The sequence below is a fragment of the Etheostoma cragini genome, chromosome 16 (assembly GCF_013103735.1).
Source record: "Etheostoma cragini isolate CJK2018 chromosome 16, CSU_Ecrag_1.0, whole genome shotgun sequence".
Classification (NCBI taxonomy): Eukaryota; Metazoa; Chordata; class Actinopteri; order Perciformes; family Percidae; genus Etheostoma; species Etheostoma cragini.
In genome coordinates this window covers 9,983,417-10,000,538 of record NC_048422.1, presented here as the reverse complement: position 1 = coordinate 10,000,538, position 17,122 = coordinate 9,983,417, and the positions used below count along the sequence as shown (strand labels likewise).

Genomic DNA, 17,122 nt, shown 5'->3' with positions numbered 1-17,122 from the left:
AGCAAAGGGCCGCAGGCCCGACCCGCGCCGCTGTGTCGAGGAGTACCTCTGTATATGTGCTCTACCAACTGAGCTAACCCGGCCATGGGGATATAAATTTTAAAAGCTGAGAGCTTGAACTTTAAACTTGACAATTGTGTGACAATTACATAACCCCTTTAAAGGTTTTATGTAACTTGTAAAAGTAGGCCTTGGCCTGTTTGAGGCATTAGCCTACATGTACTAGAATTGCATTATTTCTTTTTTTGTTATCAAATTTCTTTTTTAGAAATTAAGAGATGCAAACAATACACTGAGACATCCCAGAGCCAAAAAACACAGAGAGGAAAGCTGGGAGGGAGGGACACAAAACAGCTCATCCAGAAATTGACACACACACACACACACAGAAAGACAGACACAAGACAGGGGACCAATCACACGGGCAGGTTGAGGTAAAGTCTGTAGCCATTATTTATTTTAATTCAGCACATTAAACGTTTTTCCAGATGTACTAGTGACACATATAGGTGCCACAAGCCAATTTGTGTGCATGTTAATGTTTCAAATTACCCCATGACCTGCCTGACCAACCTGATAATCCCGTTGTGATACGTCTAGCTTTGTTTTGTTTTTTGTATGAAGTGGAAGAAATTATCTTAGAAAGCCTAATCTTTAAAATATCTTCATGGATTAAATTGTATTGGCTCAGAATATCTGAGAATTTGAAATGATTAGAGGGACCCAGTACAGAAGCAAACAGGGAGGAGGGGAGAAAGGAGCATGTCTAAATAATGAAGAGGCTGCGACTGCAGTAACCTGACCTGCAGTCTGTGAACTCTGGTGTCAGATATCAGCGAGTGGGCTGCTGCTGCCTCCACAGGAGAAACTACAGATAACATGCTTCTCTTTGGGAAAGCTTTGCATGGAAAACACGTACAGAATCCAGATTTGTTTTCATACTAGGCTAACCTAAGTGGAAATAGGAAGATATGATGGATTTGGTGTCTTGTTTAAAAAAAAAAAAGGAAGTAATATTAAGGACATGGGTTCTAATCTGACTTTGAATCTGACTTCTGAATCGTAAATAGCATTGGAGTGACCGCTCAAAAACTAAATATACATATGTTGAAGATAAGCAAAACATTACATATTGGTTAAAACACAATGAAAGACACAGAAGGGGTCAAGTGGAACTATAAGTTATATTGGAGGACAACAGTCAACAATACAGATAAATGATTGAAATAAATTCTACTTTTATTTATCTACTGAAATGCTGTTCGGATGTGTTACATTACAAGTGTTAAGAAACAGTTTCATCGTAGTGGATTACATGTTTGTGAAGAACACTGTTAGCAATCGGGCTGGTGGTGTATCCTATCATAAACTGTGTGGAGTAAAATCCCAGGAGAGGAATAAGTCACACCTGACGTCACATTTACCAGAAAACTCTATACGAGTGTAACATTTACAGCACTAAATAGTGTAAGCCAGAGATCTTCAACGAGGGGTCCGGGGCCCCCTTAGGGGGTCCTTAGAGTCAGCGCAGGGGAGCCTCCAAATTATTGTTAATTTTTGAAAGTTAAAAAAAAGAAAAAGAAAAGTCTTAACATGAATCCAACCAATTAGCGAACATAAATCCTCACTGCTAACTGGCCCATAGGTAACGTAGTCACTAATGTCATCATACACAGATTATCCTAAGGATTCACTATGCTACATGTATGTTTAACATTTAAACATGATTTATAAAATAATGCCACAATTAGTAGGCTATTTTAATAGCTTAGTATTCTGTGCAAAAAGGTATAAAGGCTTTAGGCGGCCCTACACATTATTGTAGGCACAGTTTATTATCTTACTTTTATTTTATAAAATCTAAGTAATGGGGCGTCCCTGCTCCATCTCTCTTTTAGTTAAGGGGTCCTTGGCTTAAAAAAACGTTGAAGACCCCTGGTGTAAATCATTGTAATGCATTCAATTAATTATCTCAGTGATCTACTTTATGGTCAATTTTGATTGGTTATATTCACCAGATCCCAAACTTTCCTCTCGGTGTCAAAATACTTGTGATGTTTTGGGGACATACAACAAACAGTTCTATGAGTTTATTTGGGTTACTTATTAGTTTAGCAAAAATGCTTTAGAGTAGCAGATTAGCATTGGCCACTGAGAAGAGCAACCGTCATTAAAGCCACTATGTAGAATTGGGAAATGTCCAACTTTGGTGCCTTCAGGTGGCAGTCAAAAAAACATCAAGACAGAATTGGCTGAACTAAATACAAAGATCTTCGCGAAGATTGTCTTTTTACAATAAAACAAAACTATGCCCTCATAATAATTTTGTATGAATCACTGAAAAAGCAAACACACTGTGGTTTTAAGCTGGAAGATCTGGATTCAAAGCTTCAAGCATCCATCGTGTTAAAGTGTCTGTACCATAGACTGTAAAAATGATGTGCACGTAGCTACTGCGATGTCACCCATTAGCTTGTGGACTACTGTTTTGAAGCCTCGAGTAACATTTGCCATCGCCATCTTGGTTTTTGGAACCAGAAATGACCATATTTGGCAGGAGGGTGGAGCTTGGGGGAGGAGCATTATGCCAGCGTTGTTTCAAAGGCGCTGTACTAAGCTAAACGCGTAAGGTGGAACATTTGCTGATTTTTAACCGGCTGACATACAGTACGTCATCTGGTTCATCTGCATGTACTGCAATGATACAGAGCTGCCTGAAAATCAGCAATGTTTCCCTCAAGTTAACAGCTAACGCTAGCACTAGCTAGCTTGGTTAGCAAGGTGCAACTGAACATGGTATTTTTTGGCAAACAAAATGTTTTACTGTGATGAACTGAAACACACTGTGAGAGGGTCAAAGTTCTAAGACGAAAACTCGGACAGCACCCAAAAACAAGTCCACAGCTATTTAAATTAATAAACATAATAACCATTGCCATGGTTATGCATTCCTAGCCTCTATCCGAATTGACAGGTTGCAGTGGTAGCGAACGCATTCAATCACAAGGCAGCCCCGCCCTAAGGCATGGGCTATTTTCTCATAGATGTCTATACAACCAGACTTACTCAATTGGACTTACTTCTTTTTGCAACCCGTCCCCTCCTGCTGGAAATGAGATAGAATGCAGGTTTAAGGTACTTCCTCATTGGCTTTACTTTTCAGACCTGGAAGCTATATCCACTTCGTTAATACAGTCTATGGTCTGTAGTACCCTGTGGCTTACCTTTGACCTTTCCTGTTTGACGGAAAGCAGAGAGACAGATGTGGACGTTGAGTTTTAATAACCCAAGGTCCGCAGAAACCCAAAAAAATACAACTGTGGAGCTACTTCTCAAAACAAGCAGATCAATTAGGTCTGGCAAGGCATAAACTCAAATACAGAACACAGGGCTTCCAATTATAATATAAAGATGGGAGGGCATCCAAGTTGTGAGAAATGTTAGACATCAGAAGTAGGTCCAACTTCAAGGTGTAATGAAATCCAACTTATGTCCGCTTTGCCTCTTTCCATATGCACAAACAATCACTACCATCTAAACAATACTGAACAGGTCTTTCAAGTAAAAATAGACACATATAGAGATAACAACAATTATCAAATTCATTAAGTCCTGCCTTTCAATCATTAAAACATCCAGCTCAAGTGGTTTGGGGAGTTTCCTGTCTACGTTTCTGTTGAGTTACTGTGTTCCCGGACAGAGGGCTTCAGTGAAGTGGGGAGGCATGGAGACATCACGTGACTCTGAAACCAGGAATGGAGAGGCAGACCCATCACATTCAGAACAGCTGTTTTTAATATCTGTTGCAGTCCTGCTGAGTTGCAAGATGTATGTCAGCAAGATCCCTGTTACTGGTACATTAATCAGAGCCGTCCGGATAATCCAAGAAGTCTTTCCACAGACCAGCGGCCTTTATCTATATATATATACTGTATATATATATATTCTTTTAAACGTGTAGTATATTTCTTCCAATGCATGTTCCACCCCCAGGACGTCCTTACATCAAAAGGTTTTCTCTCTCAAAGGACAAAACTGTTTTTCTTTTACTGGAGGACGAAGCCAACAATCATCCCTATTTGCTTCCCACTTTAACCCCCCCCCCCAAACCATTTCCTCAAGGCCTTTGTAGTCCAACTCCTCTGTTATCTCCCTCTCTTCCTACTCCTCGTCGTCATATCTCTGAAGCGCGTCCTCCAGCTTGGTGGTGATCTTCTGGAAGAAGACGATCTGCTCACGGAGGTAGTGCTGCATCTGCGAGCGGAAGTCCCGTACGCGCGTGCGGTGGAAGTGCTGGATCTCAGCCAACGTGGCGCAGGAAATGATGTTGCAGCGGTCGTGGAGCTCACCTTCCTGCTTCGGACAGTCTTTCACCTTGGTCAGTGCACCTGGCAAAAGGTGGCGGGCGAAGGGGAAAGAGAGGAAGAAGATTGAGGAAGTGTGGCAAGTATACAAATAAACATAGAGCTGAACTAAAACTACAGTAGAACTATGACCAAATCACAAAGGAATTAGTAAAAACTTAGGCATAGTTAAAAACATAAAAAGTTACAAGATATGTAATATTTATGTTTAATGTAATATATTATATTCGTTTATAGCAGCCTTTTCGCACAGTTTCTTGTCTTTTCTTCCTAGATTTTGCTTTCTCTTGATGTCCTGTCATGAGCACAATCCCTAGCAACTTGCACTGCAATAAATGATTGAATCTTGAATCTTGATTTTGCTTTCTTGGTGAGAGTTAAAGGAGAATTTTGATACCACTCTCATGGAGAGGGTATCTATGTTCCCAGTGTCCTCTGTTCCCCATCTCCATCTCTATTTAATAAGACACATTTAAAAAGACCTTTCAAAGATTTGTATATCATTAGTAATGTTTTTTCCCTAGATCAAATGTTCAATGTACGTTTCCATGGATCAGTATGTCAAAAATCCCCCACCTACAGCTTGGTAACAAAGGGGGGGGGATAGGTTTCAATGTTTAACAATCTATTACATTACTGTAAGTTAGAGATGATAGTGTGACAGCAGGTTGCCTGGAATTAACGTTGGGACAAGCAAGCACAACCTACAGTTCCAAAGACCAAAGGGAAGAAAGGCAATCTCTCCAAGCTGACCGTGGCATTTTTCATTCTACAGAAACAAGGTTATTGCATACTTTTTCCAGGATCCTTGAAATTACCCAATGCCAAGTCATGACTCAGAATGTCTAGTCTAAACTAGACTAAAAGGGGGGAAGTAGTATAGTTTGGATCTTTAAAAAAATGGATGAAGAGGAACTCAGAGTAAGGCTGTAACATGGCAGCATGTGGAGGAAATCATGAGCTAGCTCTCCGTCTTGACCTTGTTTCTAAATCTCTCTGTCACACGCAATAAAAAACAAACACACACACACACACACACACACACACACCATACCTGAATAGGTACACTAACAAACTGAAATTAACTAGGACTTTGCTCTCCTCGTTGACCAAGGCGATTACAGAGCTATAATCTGAACTCCTGTACTGATGGCTGGTGGAAAATTTGTTAAGTTCTGTAACTATCTGAAACACAATTACACACACACACACACACACACACACACACACACACACACACATACAAACATACACACACACACACACACACACACAGCCCTCCCCTCTTCTTCTTTAACCTCCTACTCTTCAGCTCGCTCACAGAGGAAGGAGGAAAAGAGGGAGAAGAAAAGAGGAGGAGGGGAAACTAATCCCAAAACTGCTCCATTTTGCATTCCTGCAGTCCCAGGGCAACACGGGACAAGAGGCCCAGGAATCTCTCCACTCATTTAAATCAGATGTAGCCATTTGGACCTCACAGACAGAACCGGCGTAGTCGATACTGTACAGGGGGCATTGAGGTCAACCACGATGACCGCCTTAAGAGCCCGGCTGTTTTTCAAGCTAACCCGTGCTGCAATGCGGCCATGTTTTTGTAAATTTGTTGTTGTTGGAGAAATGTTAACTGCTTTATGACACAGGTGGATATTTGGGGAATGTAGACCAGCGAGGACTGAAAGTTTATGTGAAATGTCAAACCTGCAGTCAGGTTTTTTTTTTGTGTGCTGAATCAAAAGAATTCAACCTTGTTTTTTAGTTGGAATAAAAGCTTCATAATTTGCACGTGCAAGTGCAAACAATTTTCTCTCCGTGAGGATCCTTCAACAAAATGATCGCTGTGTTATGGAAACACTGACCAAACCAGCCATCTTTTGTTTAAGGTAGTTATTTCACAACTATGACAGAAGAGCAGACTTTGCATTGTGGGGATGTGATCATGGACTCAGCAGACTAAAAGGCTTGAGTAACCCAGTGGTGGATTACTCATAGTCTGTGCTTGGATCTATCTGTGAACTTTGATTCAGTGTCTCCCGTTGTGTAACTCATAAAACATGTTCATCAATTCTAGCATGCACGCTAAAATATGTTTCTGGTCTTTTGGGTTTGTTTGTGTATTAAATTCATGTCTATCAATTTTTTTATTAAATGGGAAATAAATAAAAAAATGAAAGAAAGACATTTTGAAAAAGACTACTAATCTTCTTCCGACCACAAATCTCATTTGTTTTCTCACAAAGCATTGTTGGATACGATTTAGAGAACTGAAAAAAACATGCTGGTACCCAAGAATGATGATGATTTATGAGTTCCTATGAAATCAAGAATGATGATATCATGTCCTGTAACATTTGCATGTGTTTTCTTGATATTTGTTTGGTTACGTTTGAGTCAGATTAGAGGGTTAAGATGAGCTAACGTGGTCCAAGTTGAGGATATGACGACCTTATTTTGTAAAGGTTTGGGTTTATGTTTCCCCTGCCTGGTTGAGTCATAATGCTCCGTCACTTACTGTACGCTGTCCCATTTCATACAAATAAGAAACACATTCATATTCAATTCAGACGCAGTTAAGCAGTCAATTTAAACTGAAGCTTATTACTCAAATAACTTCATAATAGGAATGGAATATTCCAGTGCAGGAGAAGTTAGACTCTCTTATGTGGACATGAAAACAATGTGTTACTTGTCAATCGCAAAGTAGAAACTCCTGTCAGCCACAGGGACTATTGGGATTCAGACTGTGTTTCCGTAGTTCGGAGCTGTGAATGTGTCTAGAGAACAGAGCTCAGCGGACTATAGAAGCAGTGCCTCTAGGTTAGGCAAACGTCAGGACTTTGCGTGCCAGGAGAAACTCCCTCCTCCCTCACAACCTGCTGGGAACTAAGAAGCTAACTCCCCTGCAAGTCCTTTATACACGTCTGAGTGAGTGAGTGAGTGAGTGAGTGAGTGAGTGAGTGTGTTTGTGCGTGTGCGTGTGTGTTTTCTGTCTTTTCCTGTGAGCAAGTACGGCCTCTCACAGTACCAAGGGTGTTACAATGGACTGGGCATGAGTTTCAGTTTTTGACACAGACTGACAATGATTAAATGAAAACATGTGTTGAAACAGTCAGAATCTGGGTCTCTGTGAATGATGTGCCTTTATATTGACGTGATTAATACACAGGGAGGCTGCAGGCTGGATGGCATTTGGAAAACATCTTTAACTATTTTGCAATCCAAGTGAATTAATGTGTGGGTCTGTTGTTTCAGAAGCGATTACAGAGCCTGCGACATGGGCACTGAGAGCGAGAGGCCTCATGGAATCCACTCTGGACTCAAACTAGGGCTGGGCGACAGGGAGAAAATCAGATATCACGATATTCTTCACCAAATACCTCTATATCAATATTCTAGGGTTGACAATCGGTGCTTTCAGAAAATATCTTCACACTTAGAGTTCAGATAAATAATTATCAGTAATATAGACATAATATCTAAGTGGGAAAAAGTGAAAAATAGTGCAGCTATAACAGTCTGCTAAGTTCAGAGAACTACATCACTTTACTGTAATGCAGCCTTTAAAACCGGGAAAATACAACACTTACGGCATATCACGATATTACGATATCCCAAATCTAAGAGGATACCTAGTCTCATGTCACGATATTGATATAATATTGATATATTGCCCAGCCCTAATTCAAACCCTCCATGAGCGAGAGTCCTGATCGCTCATTCCCAACCAGCTCTTTTTAAAGCTAACCCTTGACCTCTGACCTCTGTGAAAGGAAGCATGCTTGGTCATGCATCTGTTTTCTTGCAAGTAGTTTTTTGTCAGTAACTCCTTTTCCATACTTCTGCACAATTTCCTCCCCCCTGTCTATTTTTTATTTTTTTTTACCTTCATTTATTTAGGGAAGGTTCACTGAAAGGCAGCCTCTCTTTTGCAGTAACACTCTGATCACATTCACACAGTTCCACATTCATACCTGGAAGCTGCCCAACCGCAGTCTGAGCTGCTGGCCACTAACAGGTTGGGGTTGAAGGTCTTGCTCAAGGGCACCTCAGTAGTGGTAATGAGGAACAAGCGCTTTCACTTCCCCCACCCAGATATTTTTTCTATCCTGCCGGTCTGGGCGTTGAACTGACAGGTTAAAAGCTTGCTTCTCTAATCTTTAAGCCACCACTGCCCCGAACTATGACATGTTTGGAATTTACGTCCCACAAAGACAGAGTACAGACTAATACAGAAGGCCTCTTTATACCACTTCCAATAGAAATGAAAGTGTTGTTGCAAATGAGCTCACTGTGTTTACATTTACGCTAGTCCATATCCACAACGTTCCAATTCCGAGATTGCTCCGTTGCCGATGGAAATTTCTCCAAATGTCACTCTTTAGGGCTGGATGTCTGTTATCTTCCGTTTTCTTTGAATTGGAATTTTGAACTCTAAACTATCTGTCCAATCTGAATTTTCTGTTGTACGACTTAAACCAACTTTTGAACGTACACGTGTTCCACCAAAACAAGTTTCTTCCCAAGGCTATTTGCCAGCGGCACCGAGGCTTTGTCCGTTGCTTAGAGCCCATGATGATTTTGATTGGTTTAAAGAAATGCCAATAAACCAGAGCAGGGTTTTCTCCCATTCCTGAATGCTGGTTGGCCTAGCCAGACCCTCCACAGTGCCGTGGAGGAGGTCTGGCAAAGCGAGACTACATTTAGGCTAACATAGATGTTTCCAAATTTCAGAGCGTAAGAAAACACACACTTCCCTACCTTTCTGCACATGGATGATGTCAGGGAAATTGGCCAGGTGTCCTCTGTAGAGGTCCAGCAGGTCAGAAATGGGAGCCAGGTCGTGGCGTGGCTGCTCAGCAAAATACTCTCCCACCGCCTCGTAGGCCTCGCCGGTGTAGGCGATGGCTTTGTTCAGGCCCGCTGAGTACGTCTGCTGGTCCAGCTCGAACGCCTGCCCCAGGAGTGCGAAGGACTGTCCGACTTTTTGGTACTCCTTCTTGAACCCTGCCATCTGCTTGCGAGCAAACTCGTTGATGGTGGCGTTCACGACCACGATGTTCTCGTCCATCCTCTTGGTGAAGGTCTTGAAGCCTTCGATCTTGCTCTCAACTTCCTGGAGGTCCAGTGGGACAGCCGGCGTGCTGAAGAAAAGGACCAAAAAGACTTGTTGCTTTCTTCTTAAAGTCCTTTACTATTTTTATTTTTTAATTGAAGCATTATCACTTTTGTTGATTATTCCTCTGTTATCTCCTCCTCACTATCAGGCACTCCCTATGTAAAAGGAAAGTGTCCAGATAAAGCAGGGTGAAACAACGATAATTCATAACAATGTCTTGCTACAAAATAACAGGAATAGCTTACACAATACTATGATGTAACCCCGCACTACTAACTTGATTCATACCTCTTTGACACACTATGAACACCAATTTAACAGTCTAAGCTTTCCTTAGTGTTCCTATCATTTTGTCTATCTCCTCTACACAATGAATTGGTATTCTTTGTAACATTGTGTGAAGTGCTGTTGTTGTTCATGGTATTGATGTACCTTCTTTCCCTGAAACTCTGACATCCTGTACTTCAGCTACTAATTACCTACATTTCCCAGAATGCATTTTTATCTCCAAAAGACTGGGCTGTAACTTGAGACGTTCACTCGCTGGTTATAGACGTAGAGCGAGCGTGTAATAAAGAAGAAGAAGGTCAGGACCATGGGCCTTATTAAAAAAAACTGTGTTTTAGCAGCAGTGCATTCTGGTCTATTTCCTGCTCTTATCGGTGTAGATGTCGGTCTCTACGCCTCTTCTGACAATGAATTTCTCCTTGCATGATTGTTGAATGCTGTTGGAAAAAGGTGAGTCTAAAAAGAAGCCCTTGTTCAACAAGTCATCATCCGCGTGTTTAACATCCAACACACCAAGGCTTTTCAGGAAATGCTCAATGCTTTTCCTAAGCTTGTAATACAAAACAAAGAGCAGTTTATGACACAGCCTCTTACCTGATTGTGAGGAAGAAATTGGACCCGACCAGCTCGTCCCTCTCTGCCTTCCTCTTGCCCTGTTTCCAGGCCTTCTCATCCGCGCCGCACGTTAGGAAATGCTGGAAAACGTCACAGCGTGCCAGCACAGGGTGGCTGGTCATGTGGTTCATCCACCAGATCAGTCCCTTCCTCCGTTTGGAGATGAAGTCTTCCTCGAACCGACCGGTGGCCTGCTTCTCCGGCAGGTGGGGCACTGAGATGACGGGGAAGCGCTCCACGAGCCGAGCGTACAGCCAGTCAAAGTGCTTATACCTGCAGGGAAAACCAAGGGGAGACCGGAGGGAGGATTTACTGGGGACATTTCGAGTGGGTGAGAAGGGAGGGAGAAGGTTCCGTAAATGGGGACAAGTGAGATTGGGAAGTGATGTAAATGCAGGGAAATGCAGTGAGAGGGAGTGAAAAAACAAGGCGGTACCCCCCCCCTCCCACCCATCCCACCAGGCCCAAGTGGAATCTGAAATGTACGGGAGTGGGCCTAAGTGTTGGTTTGAAATGACAGACTTACTGACAGGGACACAATGTAAAAAAAGGTGCAGAGGGAATATCAGAAAAGAAAAGGAGAGATTCCTGAGGACTCCAGAGGACAATCGGCCCCAGTCAGCTCTGTTTTTCACATTTTGTGGGAACAATTGTGGCCACAGGAAACGCCACAGAAACATGTATTTTTAAGTAAATGGGGGGACGGTGGATCCGGTGAAGATATAGGTTTGGAAACCCCAGAGAGGAAAGAAAAGGAAGGGAGGAAAAGGAAGAGGAAGATATCCCTGTACCTGCGGTTGACTTGTACATTGGTGTGGGTCGGGGTCAGGCCGTAGGACATGTAGCTCTTCATGCCTTTGAACTTGGTCTGCTTGGTGGGGTCGTCGATGGTGCACACAAACGGATACGGGTCCTCCTGCCACTCCGGTCCATGCTTCCCCATCGTCACGCAGATCCGGTCCCCGTCCTTCACAAAAGCAGAGGCCTCCCCGAGCAGGAAGGCCTCCCCTCCAGACTTGACAAAGGTGGAGAACCTGTTGAGGTTCCTCCCCACTGTTGCTGAGCCCTTGGCCTGCTGCTGCTGCTGCTGCTGCTGGCTGCTCTCGCGCCGCCCGGGCAACGAGGTGGTCACCGGGTACATGGCGGGCGAGCTGCCCAGACCTTGCTTCCCTGCTTCAGCCGCGGGAGAGGCATCATCCCAGTCGTCGTCCCAGTCGTCATCGCTGCCCTGGCTGGGGTGGAAGCTGCATCCACCGCTGCCACCGCTGCCAGCCCCGAGGCCTCTGGGAGACTGCGTGTCCGAGGATGTGTATGAGGTGTGGGTGGGCGTCAGGGCTTTGGTTTGGGGAGAGGAGAGGCCGTTGTTGTTGGTACTGGAGGTGATGTGGTCCCTGATGATCTCCACATAGGAGGCAGGGAAGAGGCCAGCCTCCCCCCTGCTGTTCTCCCCCTCCAGCCAGCCCTCCAGCTCCTCCTCGTTGAACAGAGTCACCAGCTCGTTCTCTGATATGGAGATCTCTCCTGGGTTTTCAGAGTGGAAGTCATACAGTACTCTGGCCTTTAACGCCATAATTCTTAGTACTAACAGGCAATCAGTTTTTGTTGTTTTTTCTTTGTTGCTTCAAGAACTTTTTCTTTTCTTTTCTTTTGATTTAAACCCCTTAAGTCTGAAACCTCAATGAGATTTAGATCACGCAGTGGCAATAACAGCTCTATACTTATCTTCTTCCACTCTGGTCCAAATCAAGCTTGTATCCGAGATTCATGCATTAAAGAACAAGAAGGTCTATCCGACACCCACCTCCTCTCTCCGCTCCTCTCACATATCATTTGTTTCCATGCAGAACTTAATCCAAGTCGGAAAACACAGAGGAAAGCGGCCTTTAAGGGATAGTTCTTCTTCCTCCGAGGAAAGACGCCGGTTGGAGTTTAAAGTTGACGAACTTGCGAAGGTTCTGTAGCCGCTTTATTAGGCTATTCCTCCAGATAAGAGCCTGGGGGAGGACCTTTCCCCTCCTCTCCCCGAGATGCTTGTAAGTTAAAGGCATCAGTCCTAACACGCAGTGGACTGGGTGACTCCAACGGAGGGTGGAGGGGTGGAGCCAGCCCCAAGTTTAGTCAAGTCACTGGATTCATACACGGAAAAAACCCTTTAACCTCATGTTTAAAAGCTCCTAAACATATATATATATATATATATATATATATATATATATATATATATATATATATATATATATATATATATATATATATATATATATATATATGTCTCTTCGTTTTTTGAATGTTATTAACCATTCATTTAACAGGTTTACAGAGGCTTGTTATCTCTCCATTAAAAGTCCATTTAAAGTAGGCTACTCATGAACTTTAATTTGGATTTTCAATGAGAAAGAGGGAGTAGATATAGGCTGATTTAAAGAACTTTTAACGAGGTGGGCTAATTCAAAACTACGCCTCTTCCCACATAACAGTATTAATAACAATAGAACAATCTTATTGTTATTTAATATATTATGTATATACAAGCAATTCAACTCACATATAACTGTATTGTGTTTTTAGTAAAACACACAAGACTGAACTGACATGATGCAGCCAACTTACAAATCAATTTTTGTGTAGGATCATTTGTTCCTGCTGTATCATGTAAAGTTAAGTGTTAAGTGTGACTGTTAAGTGTCTTCATGGTCACAAACAAATCTGTTTTTGAAGTAAAGGCACAAACTAATATAATATAATACAATATACTTTAACATAAATAACATAATGTAATATAATATAATATAATATAATATAATATAATATAATATAATATAATATATTGAAGTTAAACAGTGTTGTGCGCGTTGATCCACCCCGCCACTAGAGGGCACTGATCATCCACCCAGTGAAAGCGAGACGAGCTGCAGTACCTCCTCCTATCCAGCAGGGGGCAGTAACGACACTTTCACGTTAGATTATGGCGCTGTTAAACCTTCCAGACAACGAATGTAGCTAGGCAATTTGCATATGTAAAACAAATGTTGAAGGCTAACGCTAGCTACATTCTACATTTAATCAAACGTTATTATTTTGCCCCATAACAAGATTATTAGTCGCCTCGGGTTTGAGGCGGTCGACAGTCGCGAAATAAATGAGGACCAGGTGAAACCCGCGGAATGTCTTAAAAAGGTGAATATGAGAGCTGTTGCTGCACTGTTGGAGCTTTGAGGGGAGCCTGGTGTCTTGTGGTTTGACCGAAGACAAATGTGGAGACGTGCGGCTGGCTGACGAGCCACAAGATGTCTGGTTGTCCCCGACGACAGGCTGATTGTGGTTGGAACTGAGAGTTGCATGTTAATAATAACATATTTTTTATACATTTGAAAAAAAAAATAGTTTGGATAGTCAATTAGTTATTATTAGTTATTTTGTTTGCCAAAAGGACATATTCAGTGGTTCCTTGATGCTTTACGTTGTCATACATGAGAGTGTCATTATCCCGTTGGGCTTCAGCTTTTATCATAGACTTTTTTTATTTATTTTTTATTTAACAATTTATTGACGTACCAAGTGATGTAGACTCTCCTATTTTACCAATATATCCTCTTATTTCCATTCAGTCGTTTTTTGGGGGATTTTGGCCATACAAACAGAGACTTTAATTGAAGACAAAGCCCAATATATACAGTTTATTTCCAGAAACAATTATGGGAAGTTTCTTAAGGATCAGCTGGAATTGGTAGAGGTCACACACTAAATTGATTCACCTTTACATGTTAGCAGTGCTGGAAAGAAAAGGTGGTGGACCAACTAAAAATAAAAAACTCATTTTAAAGCGTTTCTGGTATAATGAAAACAGTTGAGTCGGTTGAATCACAAATCTTAATTTCTTCGTGGGCATGTCCCAAAGAACTGGGTGTTAACTGTTTCAAACATATACATCATTCTCCCCTCCCTCTTCTCCAGGTTTCTATCATGTGCGACCTGGTTCAGACCACCTCAGAGAGTCTGTCTAAACTGGTCCGCTGGGCTCACAGCCACGGCACCATCTGCAACCTCATCCCAAGCCTGGAGTGCCTCGCCAACGCTTCCCACGGCAACGGGCTGACACCGGAACCTGTTCCCCGTGGCGACAGCGACCCTGTCGCCGTGTGGAGTTGTGGCGCCGGACACGCGTACCACTGGCCCCTCGCTGACCATAGCAACGGCTTCGGAAGCTCAGCCAATGCCAGCCAGGGCCAGGAGAGGTTTGTTGGACGGCGTCCGTCCAATAAGGTAAAGAAGGGGTTTGAGCTATTTCATTTGGTTTTGTGTCATTTTAAAGTGAACAGTATCTAGGTAAAGGTACTTTATTGTCACATACACATACATGTAGCAAAATTCCTTCTCTGCATTTAACCCATCCCTCAAGGGAGCAGTGGGCAGCCATTTACATAACCCGGGGACCAACTCCAGATCTGAGCCGGTACCTTGACTGGAGAACCTAGTACATGTTTTTTTGATGGTGGGGGAAACCGGAGCACCTGGAGGAAACCCATGCAAACATAGGGAGAACATATAAACTCCTGGATTTGAACCCAGAACCTTCTTGCTGTTAGCAATTTTTTATTTTTATTAAAGGTACAAAAGCACTACTAGCCATTACGAAGCAGAGTATGAGGGCGTGCAGCTAGGCGAGCATTATAACTTGTGTTACAAAGTGACGCTTGTTTATCATAGAAGAAAAGGCTGGACTACAACAGAGCTGTTTGGAGCAGTTTGTGGACAGTGTTTTCTGTTAGAGATGGTAAGTCTCTTTGGGGGGGGGGGACGGGGGGGGGACGTTGGGCTTTTTCACTTCAGCATCCTATTACATGCCCAAAAAAGATTTTCAACACCATACAGGAAAGGGCAAAAGGCCCAAAAGCATAATATGAGCACTTTTGAGTTTTGTAATAAAAGAGATGTTGGAGTTGCTGTCTGACAAAGTGTTTCTTCTGGCACACCCCCCCCCCCATTCATAACATCCAGATGACAGCAAAGCCGCCATGTGAACTCTTCTATAGCGAAGCAACGTCCGAGGGGGAGGAGTTCAGCAGCCAGCTGTTTGACATCGTTGGATGCGATTCGTCGGCCACAGACGATGACGGCGGCTGGGAGCCCCCCCCATCCAGGAAAAGAGGCGGGGCACCAGGAGGAGCAGTAACTGGGAAGAAGGTCAAGCAGGAAGCAACTCCTGCAGAGGATTATGGTACCACAGCTAACATAGCTAGCATGGGGCTAGCAGTGGATCTGGGGTGTGAGGGAGTAGCGGACCCAGACATGAACCTGCTAGGAGGAGGCAGCTGCACCACAGGCTCCAGCTCCGCCACGGAGACCACACAGAAGACTGCAGGTACAGCTGATGTGGGGATGCTTGGAAAGACCTGCAGAGACGGCACGTCTTGATTGGAATCATAAAATCGTGTTTTATTTGTGTGTGTGTAAAGCTGCAGGGGAGCAGAGTGAGCTGGAGAAGCTGCAAGCGTTACTTTGTGCAGAACGCAACCGCAACCACCACATGACGGAGATCATCTCGGGTCTGAAGCAGGACAAAGAGCTGCTGCAGCAGGAACTCACTAAAAAAGCCGAACTCATCTGTGACTTCCTGCAGGACAAAATGCGGCCAGGTAGAGTTTGATTTGGACTGTCGCTCAAGAATTATACGTATACATGAACATTATTATTTTTTTACTAAATTGAGTTTGAGGTTTAAAAAAAAAAGAGTTGGGTTCAAAATGACTCACCCACCGTCCCCGCCGACATTGACTCCTATGCACAGGGATCATTTTACAAGTCTACGGGCTACCACGTTGTTGCATCGTGGCATTAAGAGTAAAATACTCCCACACAAGAATGTGTACGAGCTTTTTTCTCAACGTTTTGTTGGGAGGAATCCATAAGTCTGCAATGTTTTTTTTAGATTTCTACGCGACCTTTACATAATCAATGACTCCGACGAATAGTCCCAGCCCTGCTGATGATCATTGTTGTAGTAAAAAAAAAAAGAAAGTCAAATAAATCAGTAAACTAGCTCTCTTTAAAAATTTAAATGTCATTGAAAAACTAATTCCCCTGTACTCCAAACTGTTAAACTGTGGCAAAAAGGTTTCTTTTGCAGCACTGCATTACTTTTTATCGGTATCAAATTCAGTCATTTTATCTGATTTCAGAGAAGAACTGGCCTGGATGCTCTAATCCAATGGAACCAGGAAGTGCACACATGCACTCTTCTGATGAGGCGGCCGGGTTTGACTCGTCGACAATGTTTGACTCATTTGAGGAAAAAGAGCTTAGCCTGCAGGACCGCCGCCGGACCCTGAAGAGCAAGAAGAGCCGGGACGGAGAAAACCCCCGAGTCAGGAGTAAGGACATGACACAGAGGATTAACCAAGTGTTGTTCCGTGGTTATAATATAATAATATTTTGTACAGTGCCTTGCTCAAGAGCACCTGGCAGTGCCCAGGAGGTGAATGGCATCTCTCCAGCTTCCAATCCACACTCTGTACTTTGGTCCGTACCGGGAGTTGAACCGGCGACCCTCTGTACTTGAATAGGAGCGCTTCTCTCCCGTTTATGTTTTACTGTTTTGAGTGGCGCTTTATTTACTCAGGCATAATAGACATTTTTGTTTATGAAATTGTCAGAAATAACAGGCAAATGCATACATCTCTGTCAAACAAGGTAACAGACTCATTGCCTTCACTGTATGCAAACAGATAATGCTAACTGTAGT

At 43.0% G+C, this 17,122-nt stretch overlaps 2 protein-coding genes and 1 long non-coding RNA gene across 3 annotated transcripts in view; 1 reads left to right on the top strand and 2 right to left on the bottom strand.

The window, feature by feature from the left end:
• Positions 1 to 1,165: 1,165 nt before the first annotated feature.
• Positions 1,166 to 12,621, bottom strand: LOC117959568. Its single transcript, XR_004659966.1, has 2 exons — positions 12,561 to 12,621; positions 1,166 to 3,916 (listed from the first exon to the last, which is right to left on the bottom strand). It is a non-coding gene; the product is annotated as an uncharacterized LOC117959568 (long non-coding RNA).
• On the bottom strand, positions 3,953 to 12,477 carry LOC117959561 (sorting nexin-18-like). The gene is made up of 4 exons (XM_034896776.1): positions 11,172 to 12,477; positions 10,360 to 10,653; positions 9,120 to 9,502; positions 3,953 to 4,388 (listed from the first exon to the last, which is right to left on the bottom strand). Exons 1-4 carry the CDS (start codon positions 11,948 to 11,950, stop codon positions 4,162 to 4,164), a joined length of 1,683 nt encoding a protein of 560 aa, XP_034752667.1. The 5' UTR covers positions 11,951 to 12,477; the 3' UTR covers positions 3,953 to 4,161.
• Positions 12,622 to 13,327: 706 nt separating the features above from the next.
• LOC117959562 overlaps positions 13,328 to 17,122 on the top strand; it is a 4,436-nt gene continuing 641 nt past the window's right edge. The window contains exons 1-5 of the mRNA XM_034896777.1: positions 13,328 to 13,557; positions 14,335 to 14,643; positions 15,379 to 15,742; positions 15,843 to 16,016; positions 16,560 to 16,751. Coding sequence (XP_034752668.1) covers positions 14,344 to 14,643; positions 15,379 to 15,742; positions 15,843 to 16,016; positions 16,560 to 16,751 — 1,030 coding nt within the window. The 5' untranslated portion in view covers positions 13,328 to 13,557; positions 14,335 to 14,343. The remainder of the gene's footprint in view (positions 13,558 to 14,334; positions 14,644 to 15,378; positions 15,743 to 15,842; positions 16,017 to 16,559; positions 16,752 to 17,122) is intronic.